The 15,555-nt window shown below is 36.5% G+C and overlaps 1 protein-coding gene across 2 annotated transcripts in view; it reads left to right on the top strand.

Moving 5' to 3' along the window:
- The window catches only part of LOC128240368 (titin-like), a 332,344-nt gene that overhangs the window by 16,200 nt on the left and 300,589 nt on the right, over window positions 1-15,555 (top strand). Inside the window, exons 11-20 of one of the 2 annotated variants that reach the window (XM_052956995.1) lie at window positions 14-205; window positions 762-876; window positions 1,481-1,722; window positions 2,112-2,234; window positions 2,542-2,733; window positions 3,211-3,398; window positions 3,765-3,797; window positions 5,351-6,656; window positions 8,495-8,674; window positions 14,583-14,705. In XM_052956995.1, coding sequence (XP_052812955.1) covers window positions 14-205; window positions 762-876; window positions 1,481-1,722; window positions 2,112-2,234; window positions 2,542-2,733; window positions 3,211-3,398; window positions 3,765-3,797; window positions 5,351-6,656; window positions 8,495-8,674; window positions 14,583-14,705 — 2,694 coding nt within the window. Of the gene's footprint in view, window positions 1-13; window positions 206-761; window positions 877-1,480; window positions 1,723-2,111; window positions 2,235-2,541; window positions 2,734-3,210; window positions 3,399-3,764; window positions 3,798-5,350; window positions 6,657-8,494; window positions 8,675-12,552; window positions 12,837-14,582; window positions 14,706-15,555 lie in introns of those variants that run through there. The other variant, XM_052956996.1, reaches the window with a different exon arrangement.

Genomic DNA, 15,555 nt, shown 5'->3' with positions numbered 1-15,555 from the left:
TTTGATACTCCAGGACACCTACGGTCACTACGCTGAACTGCGTCACAGAGCTGAAGACTTGTTGAAGGAAAAGTTGCCCTATGCAGATGACATTCGCGCTCAGCGTGACTACATGGACACAGTGTGCAGGAGTTTCGCCACTAGGCTGGAGAGGAGGCGGACTCTGCTCATCACATCTGTCAGGTTCCACAGGCTTACTGAAGAGGTTTGTGTTTTTATAACCAAATTTCATGATAGATAATATACAAGGATAAATGTTACAAAGGGGAAAATTGTGAGAAAAGGTAAAATCGGTCAAAATCTTTCTAAAATATGCCTGAAATTGTCAAAAACTTAACACAATCTATAGTACACAGGTCATAAATAAGTTTCATCATATTTTGTGGAGAATAACCATGTACTATCTACAGTAAAATTTGGTAGTTTATATTTTATTTTTCTTGGGGCTCAAATATTCATTTGGCATGCTCTGTATTGAAATAAGATGACAATATGACGATTATATGATGGTGGAAGTTTTGTGGTGAAACACTTCAGAGTTGCCGTGACTGAACACATTTTGGCATTTTTGTTATGACCAAACCCTTTAAAATAATAATGAATATCATTGTGAGATTGATAGGTTACATTATTCAATGAATTCTGTGTCCATAATTCATAAAGTTTGTTATATATGTTAATATTTTCCCACTAGACAAAATAGTTGAATATTAATAATTAATATATATATTTAAATTAATGAAACCCATTGGTCATTCCAGTTTGCCAGAAAGCTTGATGACCTATTGGAGTTGCTGTACAACGAGCGTGACCTGGACTCGATACAGGCCGCGGAGGCGGAACTCAATGTCCTCAAGGAGAAAGTGGACGCCATCAGTGAGTGTTTGGATTCTAACTTAATATACTAGTACATAGCTTTCATATTTGACCTGATGATTATAAAATGGGCATAAAACAGACACAGTTCAGGCTGACATGTGAGGAAGTTTTTAATGCTTTCAAGGAAAAAGTCGATGCCATTAATGAGTGTAGAGAATATGTAGTTCATACTGAAGTTTGTATTGTAGCAAAGTATAACCATAGGTAGGTTACATACTTGTTGTGTAAGATAAACATTGCTCGAGAGATGGGCACTGGTCAAGCCACAAGTAAAATGGACGCCATTAGCCAGTGTCTAAAATGTAGTTGTATTTCTTACTGTTACATAGAAAAGCTCAGGATGAATTCTGAACTCAGGATTGCTACCTTTCAATTACGAAGTTCTCAGGACAGAGTTATATTTAAAAAAAAAAATCAGGAAAATATATTATCCGTACATAAAAATGACAAAAATATACATGTATTTAAATTTGTTCAAGATTGTTTTTGTTTCTCAATGGCTAAAGGCCAGTATGGTTTTCTCTTGCTTTTATATCTTTTTATTTCTTTCAGATTTATATATTCCTGAACTTGTTACTCAACTTGTATTCTGCTGTTTCAGACATCTCAGCCAGTCGAGCCATGCAAGATGGCCACAGCCTTCTAGACGAGATGTCTCGACCAGTCAAAAACGCTTTTGGCAAAGACATCTCCCCCGACTATGCAAGCCAGACGAAGCACATTGAACAGAAACTAGAAGAGCTACAGGAGCGGAAGATGCGCTGTGATGATCTTGCTGAGGTTCGCAGGCTAAAACTCCAACAGATGCTACAGCTACGCACGTGTGAGAAAGATGCTGAACAGGTACTGGTGGTTCTGAAAAGTGATAATTTAGAAATATTACACATCACTGAGGGTCAGCCAGTCAGCCCACCGGAATGTGTATATGGACAAAGGCGGTGGCTGTCTAGGCGTTGTTATAATGCATATGCCCAAAATGGTGTGTTACATATCTTATATTATACCAAATATTTCATATAACCAATTTTTATTTTTTATTTTGAAGCGCTAGCTATATGTTGTCTGGTCATGTTTACTTAGGACAATATTTTCCTGTTGTTAAAATCGCAAGGCGGCATTCAACAGCGGTCCATAAAGCATTCTTGGACAGTTCTGTATTGAAAGTACCAAACTTGTGGTCTTTACACATGTGGTTCATTAACGTAGTATAATCATTTTCCCCCTATCCACAGGCGATTATTTGGATAGTGGAGCTATGTGAGGTGATGTTGACAACTCAGACTCACATCGGCCAGACCCCACAGGAGATTGATAGTCTTCAAGACGAACACAGAAGAGTCGAACAAACAGCTGAGGTATGCCAAAACTTGTGGAATCATTCTTTGTAAAAAGAAAATGGTCTTATCTTTTGTAATCATCAAATGAAAATTTAAGCTCTTTTGTGCATCATAAAAGCTTGACGAATTAAAGATTGTTCATTGGTATAAAAAATTCTCTTTCAGTTTTGTAACCAAAAAATACCATTAAAGCACTTTCACAGATCATGTGCATTTGATCGTACATAGTTACTTTTTCATCCAAACCAAGAATTATCGAATTGAAAAATTTATTGTATGATGCTCTTGTTGATAAAATGACCCCGTTGACCGTATATATTTGCAGGGCACCTATGACTATGGGAAGCAGCTCCTCCAAGCCGCCCTAGTGCTGCGGCGCTCCCTCCGGATGGAGATTGATCCCAACACTGTCCTGGCCCACCGACTGGAGGAAGCTTGGAAGAGGTTTTCCATGGGAAACAACGAGCGGGCAAATCGACTCACTGTTGCTTCTATGTTCTTAGCTCAGTCAGACAAGGTGCGTACAATGTATTTCACCAAATTATGAACACTCATATGTGTTTGTTGGCGTATGGCACAAAGTTTACTGTTTAAATCTTGATAATGCCTGACAATCAGTAAGGCCAGTAAGTCCTCTGTCTCTCACTCTCTATAACATTTTTGAGTAGTAGCCCTTGATCTGCTAGCAAAAGGGTTAAGCTTCATTCTCTGTTGGCTGAGCTATTGTTTGAAAGTAAGATTAGTTCAGTGGTATAGGTGACCACCTCACACTCGAGAGATTGAAGGTTTAATCCCACCAGTGATACTTTCCTAAAATCAAGCTGAAACAAAAATATATAAAAATAATAGTATAAACTGAATGAATCAGTATAAAGTTCAATGAATGAGCTAAGGAGGAGGTGGGGACGGGGGTACTAAATTGAACATCTTAATTTTCATACTTGCAAATTTTTTTCACAATACAGACTCTACACTTGTATTTGTCATCTTGCAGTTACTGGAGAGAGTGGAACAACTTATGGTTGTGGTTGCCCAGACACTAACAGGTGACGTGAATGTTCGGGACGCGCTTGTTCAACACACACCAGAGAAATACGACACTGAACGGGAGATTGCAGACGTGTCCCGTATGGGCAACGCTCTGCTGGAGCGGCTAGCCCTGCCCGTGATTGTCATTGATGGGTACGTCCTGATTGTGTGACTATGTAGTTGACCTGCTTGACTTTACGTCAAATAGTCTGAGATAATGATTGCTTGGTTGTATTACTCCAGTATTGTTTGGTTGTACTAAGAAGCTATTGTTTTTGTTGCATATACATACTTAAATTAACAGAAAACTGCCAGTTGATTAACAAGGCAAATGTTGTTTTTTCGCTAATTGTCTGATGTTACTGAAAGATAATGTTTATTATATTCAAGTAAGTCATAATTCTCACCAGTAAATCGTTGTTTTACTTGACTCTGGAAATGCACATATCAGTATAATATGATATATTGAATGAGTGATTGTGTGAGAGTAGAATTCACACGGCAACATGTTGTATTCAGGACTGGTAGTGAAGTTGTAGTTTGGCCGGACAGGTACAAGTTTTCTAAAGAGTTGCTTCCCTTTGCCTGGCTTGGAAATCTCAACTGCAAAACATTTTCTCTCGCATTATTTTAGGATTTGGCATAGTAGCTAGGAATCTGGTTTCTGTCAGTTGAGATTGTTGGCAGTTGATTAGTTTCCAAAATAACATTTTTTTTTTTTGTGACATGGGTAAAGATAAATTTAAGATAATTTTGTAGATTTTCAATTTAGTAGATTTTCTCTTAGGCAGCTAATATTTATATATTTCTATCAATACTGATGAGAAATTTCTTTGAAGTAAGGGAAGATTGTATGTCTTATTTGTATGATACAAATAAATGAGAACATAAACAATTCATTTAAAGTTCTAGTCTTCATCAACTCTATTTCCTTTTTTCACCAGGCACTTTCATTGCTTGTCTGTACCTTGTGCTTCGTGTTCTGTTTTGTTAGAAACTCATCTTGCTGACTCAAAACAAAATGAAATAAAATAGTATATGCTTTCTGGTGATTTATAGAGATTTATCAGTGAAATAAAAACAGTATTTCACTGTTTCAAACAATGAAATAACAATTTGATATAATTCACTGTTCTGAAAATGAATTGAACAAATATCAGTGTGCACAGGACTGAGACACAAAAACAAAGAGGTCATTTTCGAAATATCATAACATGCGCATACAGATTGGCTGGTTTTATAAAAAAATGCTATTAAATGTCTTTAAATACCATTTCTTTGCATATAATAAAAAAATAATTACTTGACTCAGTGTAAGATCGCAAAATATTTCACCTCATGAACACAAAAAGTGAATGTTTCCCTCATGGCGACCCCAATCGAGAAATAAAACTTGTGATGCTCACCCAGTGAAATATATTAAAATCTTACACTGAGTCAAACAATTATCCTCTATGTCATCTTATCATCACTTTCTATCAAATTCATCAATGTTGACCATATCATTTAAAAATTTTCAGAATTTCACAAATAATGTTATCACTTGGACTACCTGTCTCCTTTAAACTCTGGCACTGAGCTTATGTCATATCTTTTCTAGAAATAAACAGAAACATTAACAAATGTTTAGAAGACATATTTGTACTAACAGTTGTAAACAATAAAAAGTACCATTTTGTGATTGTGAAACTAGCTGTTGCTTAACATTGACTGTTTACCCTTTTGCCACCAAAACATACTCCGACACGAGGCATTTCCTTTCCCGAAGGTTGCACACGCCACACATTTCCTGATGTGTAAACCACCGATTGACACTGATTAACTAATGTTTAAGTTACCATTTCATTGACCTTGACAGAAAATTTAATTCGTAATAGAATGAACAAAAAAATGTTTTTCAATAATATATGATAATTATCATACCAGAATTTGAAAAACTTGCCAATCTATTTAAACTCTTTTCACTTCAAAACTTGAATATTTAAAAACAAAAAAAACAAGAGCAATTGAAATCCAATAAGTTATTGTTTATTACATTCAATAGTCATAGTATTAGTTAGATTACCCCCTAGTAACTTATTCAATATTTTACCTTGTACTTTCAGTCATGAAAAAGTCTTAAGTACCGAAGACCAGAGTGCCACAGAAACCATCAACAACCGTCTCAGAAAACTGGACCATAAAATGTCTGAACTTAATCGATACTGGAAAGAAATGGAGCAAACTGGACAACCCCCCTCTGTGACACAGAGATTCTCCAAATCTGCCCTTAAATCCTACCCCCTTGATGAAGGTCAAGGTCAAAGAGGTCAAAGGTCACAGGATCAAACAGACTCAAAGTCACAGACTATGCCCCTGCCTTCAAGGTCATCTCTAGGGCAGCCAATCAGAGCTCAGAGTTTTGGGAGGCAGGATGTTCCAAAAATTATCAAGAAAGGTGATAGGAGAAAAACTGCTGAAATTATCAAGAGTCAAAGGTCAAGGGCCAAGGACAAACCTGATGGCCCTGTAACCAATGGCCAGCATGTTAGTGAACCGCAGGTCAGGAGAGATGAGTATGGAACTGTAATGTCTGAGCCACATGTGAGTCAGTCATACTACCCAATATCAGAGGACTTTTCCCGCCACATTCCACAGCCAAGTTACGGAATCGTTCCAACCAGCCAGGAACAAACACCTTACACACAACAAGAGCCCTCAAGAAATGCATATGCTCCGTCTGAGCAACAAATGATATATGCTCCGTCTGAACAAGAAAGAGCATATGCTCCGTCTGAACAACAAATGACATATGCTCCATCTGAACAACAAATGACATATCCTTCGTCTGAGCGACAAAGATCAGCCTCTCCAATGGAGGTAGAACCTCTGTCACTGGAGGAGCAGATCATTCAGCCACAGTCATACCAGTCACAGCATTCACGATTCCCATCTCAGCCAGCTGATGCTGGCCCATATCAACCACAAGCTCACCCACCAAGTTCACATAACAGTTCATTCTCTCAGACACCACAAGATGTTTCAAACAATGTTTTTCATTCCGAGCCAGACCTTTTGGTGCCTGGAAAGTTCACTGGAATGCACAAATCTGATTTGTCCAAGGATTCCAAAACATCATCAACCATTAAACCACAAGAGAATATCATTTACAGTATAACACAGTCTCAGCCGAACATTTCAAACCAGCCACAAGCAAACAGAGACAATACCAACAATAATGACAAAACAACGACAGCAGCAGACAAGGACAAACACACCCGAATGTCTTCATCGTCAAGATACATGATCCCTGACACTCTGCCAATCACCAAGAGCACCCCTGACCTGTCCAAACCCCCGCCCCCGAAGGTGGACATCTTGCCCAAGTTCCACTTATCTCGGCGGTCAGATAGTCCTCCAAAAAGCTTCCAGGTATGAGATTGAATTGGGTCATAATGTGTAAATGATGCTTTTTTTGTTTTATTCATTTTCAATAATTTGTCACTCATTATAAGAATCAGTACCGTATTATATCATGCATAGGACGCACTTTTTTACCCCCAATTCTCGTCTTAAAAATTGCCTGCATCCTTTCTATGCTATTAGAATTTCATCTGTTTTTTTCCAAGTCCATTTCAGGTCGAAAATATCGGACCGGGGAAGAACGCGGTAATAGTAAGTATCTGTACTGCGTCACCGAAAAGAACAACTGACATAGGTAAAATCACGCAAGTGAACACACGCAGAAATATATTGAATGTTTACTTTAAAATGATTTATTGAGAAATAAATTGAAAAAAACACGAGTGTTTACTTTTTTATAAAAGGGACGCTACTCACAAAATCTCGATGTGAGTCAGCACTTTAACTGGATTGAGTTATAACGGTAACGGAAATCGGGAAAGGAGGTAAATATCAATTAATCGTTGTTTATGATTTTAATGTTTCGATATTTTACAAAACATTTTGTATGTAACTGTTCTAAAAAATTGATAAAGGAATGTGCATAACGCAAAGTAGCACTATTGTCACTATCAAATCTTTTCAAATGTGCGAAGGTGTGAAAAACACCCGCTGTCTGTCATTAGAAAAACATCAATAGAACAAACTATTGTGATGGTAATACCTTATGGTTGTTTGTTCGCACTTTACCCGATGTGCCTTCCGCTGGCAAGGCTAATTACCGACACTTAATTATGCCGACATGCTTTAATCCGCACAGCGACAAGCCTTATCAAAACAATCATCAGTTTTGTTGCGATTGCAACGGTTGCAACTGTTGACTGTCATTCAGAAGGCATGCCGAGACTATTGCAACGGTTGCAACGGTTGACTGTCAGTCGGGACTATTATGGCATTTGTATAAGTCTTATAATATGCGTAAATGTTCTGGACACTCACAACATAAAATGGTCATTGTTGTGTACGCTAAATTACCAAAATACGACGATAATTATCGAAATACACAAGACAGTTATCAAAATATGCCTCATATACAATTTTTTGTTTGTTTTTTACTTCAATATATATGTTATAAATACTTGACCAACCTCAATTTTTCGGCTCCGATTTTGACATTTTTCCGCTGCGTCCTATCTTATATATTAAGGGTTTTTACCCGTTTTCTCAACTATTTTTTTGCCTGCGTCCTATCTATGCTAGCGTCCTATACATGATATAATACGGTATTCATTTTTATCTTGTCTGGGGTTTTCTGAAGAAAGTAAGTCAGAATATTGTGATCATCTTGGTGACTTCATTGGCATACAAAATAGTTGGCCATAACTCAAAAATTGTTCAAAATATTAGAATGAAACTTGGTACATTTCTTGCCCGTGTCAAGTGATGCTCCTTGTTTGGCTGAAAAAACAGGCTAATGTTGGCATTCACTCCGCAGCACTTATGTTAGCCTTACATGTATTGTCATTACCTCTTTTTCCACTCATCTGTTCCACCAACAGTTGTCCAGCAAACCAGCTTATCTTTTGCTTATAAACTTTTTAATATATTGGCATGAAACTTGGTAAATATGTTGACAATACATTAGTTCTATATTGAGTTCCTGAAGGGACACTAACACTTAAATTCAAGTTTTGAATGCTGAAATTCAAGTTTTGAATGCTGAAATTCAAGTTTTGAATGCTGCAGTATCAATGCTTCTTTAAGCCTGTCAAAATCATGAAATGACGTTACTATGATATTTGTATAATGTGATACAAACAATAAAGCCATCAACATGATAACCATAACTGGAAAATTGCTGTTTCCAGGAGTTGTTGACACGATTTCAAACTGGAGAGACGCTGGAAGGGCATGCTGAAAGTCGCGAAAAAGAGGAGGTACAGCGGGAAATTAGCGCGGTGCTGAAGTCCCGTGCTTCATATCTGGACGATGAGGAGAAGGTCATGGACCATCGAAGGGTGCCTGACCTTAAACGGGAAATTGAGCAGGTCAGTCATCGATAATAGCATATTATAGGTACAGTTTAAATCAAGCACAGTGATGAAATCGCGTTCTTCATACTTGGGCGTTGAAAAGATGATTATGGATCATCGCAGGAAATTGGGCTTGATTTTCAGTGGGATGCTGAAATTGTGAGCTTAGCTTCACAGGGCTGGGGTCCGTTTTAGTTGTAGCCTCAAAGATCTTAAATCTGTAGTAACATCACAGATGGCATAAAGTCATTATGTTTTTTGTTTTTTTCTGCTGTGTTTTCATCTTTGATATTTCATGCTAAATTTTTGCCAAATAATGAAAATATGACAAAAGAAGTTCAATTGACAACTGAGATCTTGACTGAAACAAGCCCGTGGAACTGAAACAAGTTTAAGGGTTGTCTTCAACCAATTTCATAAATAGAAATATATACAATGATAATCTTGCAGGTACCCATCGAATAAGAAATATGGGACTATAAAGCTATAACTGGTTTAGCCAGGTCCGAATGAATGTGAGGGCAATGTACTTCTTCAACAATTGCATGTTAAATATAATTCACTCCAGCTACTTCAATTAGATTGATCTCTATTAAGCTTATAGAAATGTGAATCGGGCATCATAATACAGGAGTGAGTGTTAGCATCCTCTCAGGAATATCATAGGAATTTGGATCATTTTAAGACAAAAACCACCATAAAGTATTTCCAGTCAGACAAACATGTTACATGTCTATTGCGCAGTTCTCTGCTATACAGCCTGAATCATTTGGCTGTCAGATGTTCACAGTCATGTACCGGCAATAAATAAAGGTATCTTCAGGTAGATGACTTGGCTTGGCTTCATCAATCTGGCCAGGAATAAATGGAGAATTTGCGTTTCAGCTCTGCTGACACTGAAAGGGCCTCTCCACAGTAAAAATATTAAACAGTTGTAATAAATAAAGTTTAGAAATATCTTAGTTTTATTAGTTATGTCTTTCAAATAGCTTCTGAAGTCCCACACCATAATCATTATCATCATCACCTAAACAACACTATTCACCATCATGATTATCATCATTGATATCATCATCTTTTTTAACATCATCACCATCAGCAGCATCACCCTTAGCAGCAGCAGCAGAAGCACGGCCACCACCACAACCATCATAACATCATCATCATCATCATCATCTTCATCATCATCATCATCATCATCATCATCATCATCATCATCATCATCATCATCATCATAATCATCACCATCATCATCAGTAGCAGCAGCAGCACCACCACCACAACCACTTTATTGCATCTACCATGGTCCCAATATTGCGTTTTGCCAGGTGAAGTCTGTGGTTTCAAAGGTATTTTGGATGTGGGCTGATTACTTTTGGCACATTCTAATCAAACAGCCTAACACTTCAATGTTCGCAGCTGGAGGCTTTCAAATATTTTAAGTTTCTTTTAGATGTAATGGTGATTTTGAATGATATATTAACACTGGAAATGTTTTTGTACTGTTCTTATACTTTTTCATTTATATTTGGATCGCCCAAAATATGGTGTTCATTGCTTTTAGCTACTTCAAAATGTGCAGTTTCTATATACTTCATAAACCATCAGCATTTCTGTATTTATAATGTCCAATTATAATTGAATTAATAGATCTCTCCATTTGAAATTATATAAAATATGGAAAAAATATTATATAATTTTTGAAGAAATATTTATGAAAGTTTTTCCCTATTAAAATAATTTGATATATACCATAAAACAAAATGGAAATGTTCTCAAAAAAAGAAAACAATAAATTGAACAAAGTTGATATTTTGACCACTTCATTAGGACCCAGCCATGACAGCTAACAGTAAAACTAGTGGCATTGGTATAAATGATTAAAACATGAACCCTTCTAGAAAAGTTATATAAATTATAAGAATTCCATAGATTGGAAATCTATGAAACCGATATCCATTGGGTGCAGCTATCAATACTATAACTTACCAAGAAGCCAGACTGTGGCTTATCAGACATGACTTATCAGATCATTGCTTTAGATAATGGCAGGAAAACACATACTCTGCTATGCTGTTTACACAACCCGGGTCCATGAGGTATTTACCTGGCACTGGCAGGGAATCTACTCTTATGAAAGCCTGTGGGCTTATCAGTAACTTGACTGAAGCTGGCTTGTTTATCTCAGTAACCTTGGAAACAGAACAAAAATTGATCATTGAAAGCAATAAGCTTCTATCTTGCTTTTTTTTATATCTCATTTAGAGCTTTTTAGCTGTTGCCCTTTAGTATAGAACGTAGAAAACATACAGTAATACAGTTCTACCTGAACATTTGGCTGATCATTGATGTTGAAATGTAGAGACTAATTTTACTGGAAATCCTGGAACACGTTCAGAATCTTCCCGATATGTATTTTGTTTCTCTACTGAACTGCGTTTCTGTCTAATATAATATACTGTTGTGGTTTATGTCAGTTGAATGGCTCATTGCATTTTGTTGCCTGATTGTTTTGACATGAACATTTATAAAGATTGCAGGGTTGTGTAAAACAAGGGTCAGTTGTTCTCTCAGATTTCAACTGCAGTGCTCACAGTAATTGTTACAATGTCCGAATAGCCTTTGATTGCTCGCCACCTTTATATAATGAAAATATGTATAATCAATATTTTGAAAATACATTTTCAGAATCATAGAAAAAATATAACATTTTGATCATGGCTTTATAATTTTTATTTTGGCAAAAAAATATTACAAACCTAACTTTAAAATATGGCAATATTATATAGTTATACAAAAAAAAATTAACATAACAAATCTTGTGTATTTCATTTTTAATGCAGGATTCAATTTGCAGTGTGAATGCAAATCAAAATAAACTGTAATTCCATCACCAGACGCCCATTATTAATTGGAATGTTTTATTTTAGTGCATCTTATCAACCAATGTTATGCACACAATGTTCATATTATGGCATGAAATGCTTTACTGCATAGACTGGCCATGACCGTGGAAAAATATCGCTAAGAAGATTTCTTAGGTTTCTATTCTATCCATATCATTATTTTTAATCCTCCAAATTTTTGTAATTTATTTGGATCCACCATTCTAAGTTGTATGAAACTATTGTAAATTCATTTAATTTCAGTCTGAAATTTCAAATTAACAGCATTAAATATATAAATAACAACTTGTATAAAACATATTACATCTTCAGCCAAATTTTGGCTTGTAACAAAAATCGGGACAATCACACATGTATTTGTTTTATGGGTAATTTTTCATATCAAAATCTAGTAATTTTACTGCTTCTTGCAAAGACGACAACTTGATTCAACCATTCTTCAGCTTACATAACAAATTATTTTGTATCCAGCAGCCAGACTTTTACCTGACAAGAACAGATACAAACATGTTGTAAGCGCATGTGTTTTAAGTCAAATTTAGAATACAAGGACTTACAACTGTATCGCTTTCATCTCTAACTTCAGAAGACTCAGACTCAGCAGCGGTTGCACATACCATGTGCCTTATTCGGTTACTTGGTTCCCAGCTTGGCAGCATTCTCACCTGTTGTTTACCTTTTGGTTCCCTGTAGGATTGTCTTATTCTTTGAGAAGGGGGTTCTCCTAGCTTTTGATGTTATTTGATGTTGTTATTTGGGATTTTGATGCTTTCAAATATGAAAATTTAAGGGATTTATTTAATAAAGTTGTCTTTCAAATTCAGTACAAGGTAGATTTCAATCTGTTTTGCCGAAAATGGTTTCCTTATGTAAGTGATGTTATCTTGCCCCCCCTTCCAGGTTTCAGACAAAATGGAATGTTCCTGATTCTAAGGTGTAGCAGAAGATATCATCAAGAAATGGTTTAGAAGGAAATTAAGAGCCGAACTGCATGCATTGCTGTTTAGTTTCGCTTTTTTCTAAACTGAAAAATTAAAATTGCTTCTAAATGCCCCAAAAAGATTACGCCCTTTTGAAAACGAAGAAACCTACTTATTCAAATGTGTGCAATATCTTTTTGTGATACAAAAAGGAATTAACAAAAATATACCAAAATGTCGGATCGAGCTTCTGATATAACGGATTTATCCGAAAAGACGCCATCGACGACCACGATCAGTACTGTTGCCGTGCAGGCCGGACGATCCAAGGTCGTCCTCGCTATCTTACGAGTAAGTGATTTGATTGTTTGAATCCTTAAGGACCGTCTGTTTTGGCTTATGTAACGTTTTAATGTTCTGGTGTCATATCTGTGATGTTGTTACAAAATTGTTCTTGCTCCAAGGTCGTCTTAAGAGTTAGACTTTTGATTGTCTGAATCCCAAAAGACGAACTGTTTTGGCATCTGTTCATTTTATGTTCTACGTTAAATATCAGTGATATTGTTCTCAATGTTTAAGAGAATGTTACCCAAAAGTATCTGTTTGAATGAAGTTTTAAGGATCTCAAAGGTTTCTACTGTTTGGTTTATAAAATAAGCCTGGTTCCTACCAACACACACTTCACTCACTCCTTTTAAGCTGGTACACTGGCACTCCTGCCTTTTACTTCTAACATGAGGACAGTCTATCTGGGAGGAGAAGGGTTCCCGATCTGGGACTCAAACCAACAAATGCTTGACCAATAGCATGGCGCTTTACTGACTATCATCATCATCATCATCATCATCATCATCATCATCATCATCATCATCATCATCATCATCATCATCATCATGTAACCATTACTACCAACAACAACAAAAACAACAACACATAATCAACAACATTAATGACTAGAACTACAACAGCAACCCCCCCCCCCATCATTAAACCAATAATAACAACTTCCGTCACATCTCACAAGATTCCTTATGCAATATGAATTACAAGATTTTTTCGCAAAATTCTTAAGAATCTTAAAAATCGATAAAATCTTGCCAGTTTCTATCACAAGATAAGAGTTAGGTGTATCTGGAATGCCTGCTATTTTGGCCTGTAGCCATGGTGAATCACGCTTCCTGCCTCTCAGACTTCCAGTGAACCTTCATATCTCACCTATCTCTTGTAATCAGTCATTAAATTGGTTTCCATATCATTGCTAAACTTATGTACATCATCCAGGGGGGCTGCAAGATTTTTGACTAATATATTTGGTTAGACGTGTATTCAAAGTTTGTCAGACCAAAAATCTCTTAAGCCTTTATCATTCTTAAAACCGAATCTTATATGATAATATTTCTTTGAAGTGGTTTAAAACCCCATTATTATCACACCTATTTCTCAGAGTAAGTTTGACTGCTCATAAGCCCAGCCAGACTTCAAGGTGGAACATTCTGAATGGTTTCCATGCAGTGAAACAGTTGTTTCCATGTGAACAGATGGAACCAATATTATCCCAAAGTTCTGTGTTCTAAGATAATTGATTATTAATGGTGTTTAGTTCATGTTATTGCATATACATCATTATGTGATGATTGCTCTACTGTAAATAAACTTCTGGGACATGCTTCATCAGGAATGGTCTCATCAGCGTTATTAAAGCTCAAAAGAGTTTCCAACAGTAGCACTGCATTCAAAGGTACTAAATTGGTCCTAGGAGTCGAGGAGATGAAACGGACCCCAGACCATTTATAAGAATTAAAGTTTAGGGCTATGCTGCACTTATAGGAGGATGCTATAAGCTGGGGACCTGCCATGCATATGTACATTTTCCTTTACATGGATATCATATGGTCCTCCAATATATGATATAATGATGATAATTATTAATACTTGCCATGTTATTTATCTTATTGTTATCCTATTTCTGAGGAAGGACATGATGTAATCCTATGTCATTGGACATTATCATCCAGGTGCAGGGTACATGCTGTTTAACATCTGCTATATGTACTATAAGGACTCTTACATTTCCCTCCATGTTTGTGTGTATTTCAGTGCGGGGACTGGATTCGAGTGCGCGTCCACCAGATGGAGCCAGACCTTATGGAGGTCGGCTCCAATCTTGAGGAAGCTCTCCAACTACAAGACGAACATGACCAACTCCTATCAAAGCTTCAGGTATGGTGTAACCTCTCAAAAGCTGCTTTGATCCTTCCTATAAGATGGCAGGCACATATTTGTAGCCTTTGCTCAAACCTTTGAAAAGCACTTGTAACCAACCAAATAAGGCAAACTCCTATAAAAGCTTCAAGTATGGTGTAACCCCTTAAAAGCTGTAACAATCCTTTCTATAAGAAGTCAGGCATGTATTGGCAGCCTTTGCTCAAACCTTAGAAAAGCACTACCAACCAAATAAGACAAACTCCTTTCAAAGCTTGAGGTACGATGTAACCTTTCATGAAATATGGTAGACTGAAACCTCACAAAGCATACTGTATGCTGTATCCTCTCTTAAGTTATGACTAGCTTCTATAAAGATTTGCTCCAACAATGAAGGAGGATTTCAAATACAAGTGGAACTTGACCAGCTCATTGTCATGGCTTCATGTATGATCCTTACACTATGGTTCGCTGTGTTCTCCAATAAAGTTTGGTATACTGTAACCTTTCTAAATTTGAGGTATATTTGCTATATAACAGCATCTCAAAATTTGCACTTGAAAAATCTGTCCAGCTTAAAGCTGTACATAAACAATTCTTGACAAAGATTCAGGTACGATCTAACCTCTATTCAAATATAAGTTGCATTGCAGACCATACAAATTTTAGTCTAACCTTTGAAGTTTTTTCAATTCAGGTAAGATGGTACCTCCAAACTCTCACAAGAAATATATTCTTCTAGCAAATAACATTCATAGATGTTTATGAGAAACATACCAGAAACATGGCATTCTCATTGTCTCCTACAAATAGCATTTTTCTGCAAGATGAAAAAGTATTTCTGGAAAATCCATTAGCTTCTATGATT

Source organism: Mya arenaria, chromosome 7, assembly GCF_026914265.1.
Source record: "Mya arenaria isolate MELC-2E11 chromosome 7, ASM2691426v1".
In the NCBI taxonomy this organism is placed as follows: domain Eukaryota; kingdom Metazoa; phylum Mollusca; class Bivalvia; order Myida; family Myidae; genus Mya; species Mya arenaria.
The sequence above is the reverse complement of the archived record's forward strand: the minus strand, read 5'-3'. Positions and strand labels throughout refer to the sequence as shown.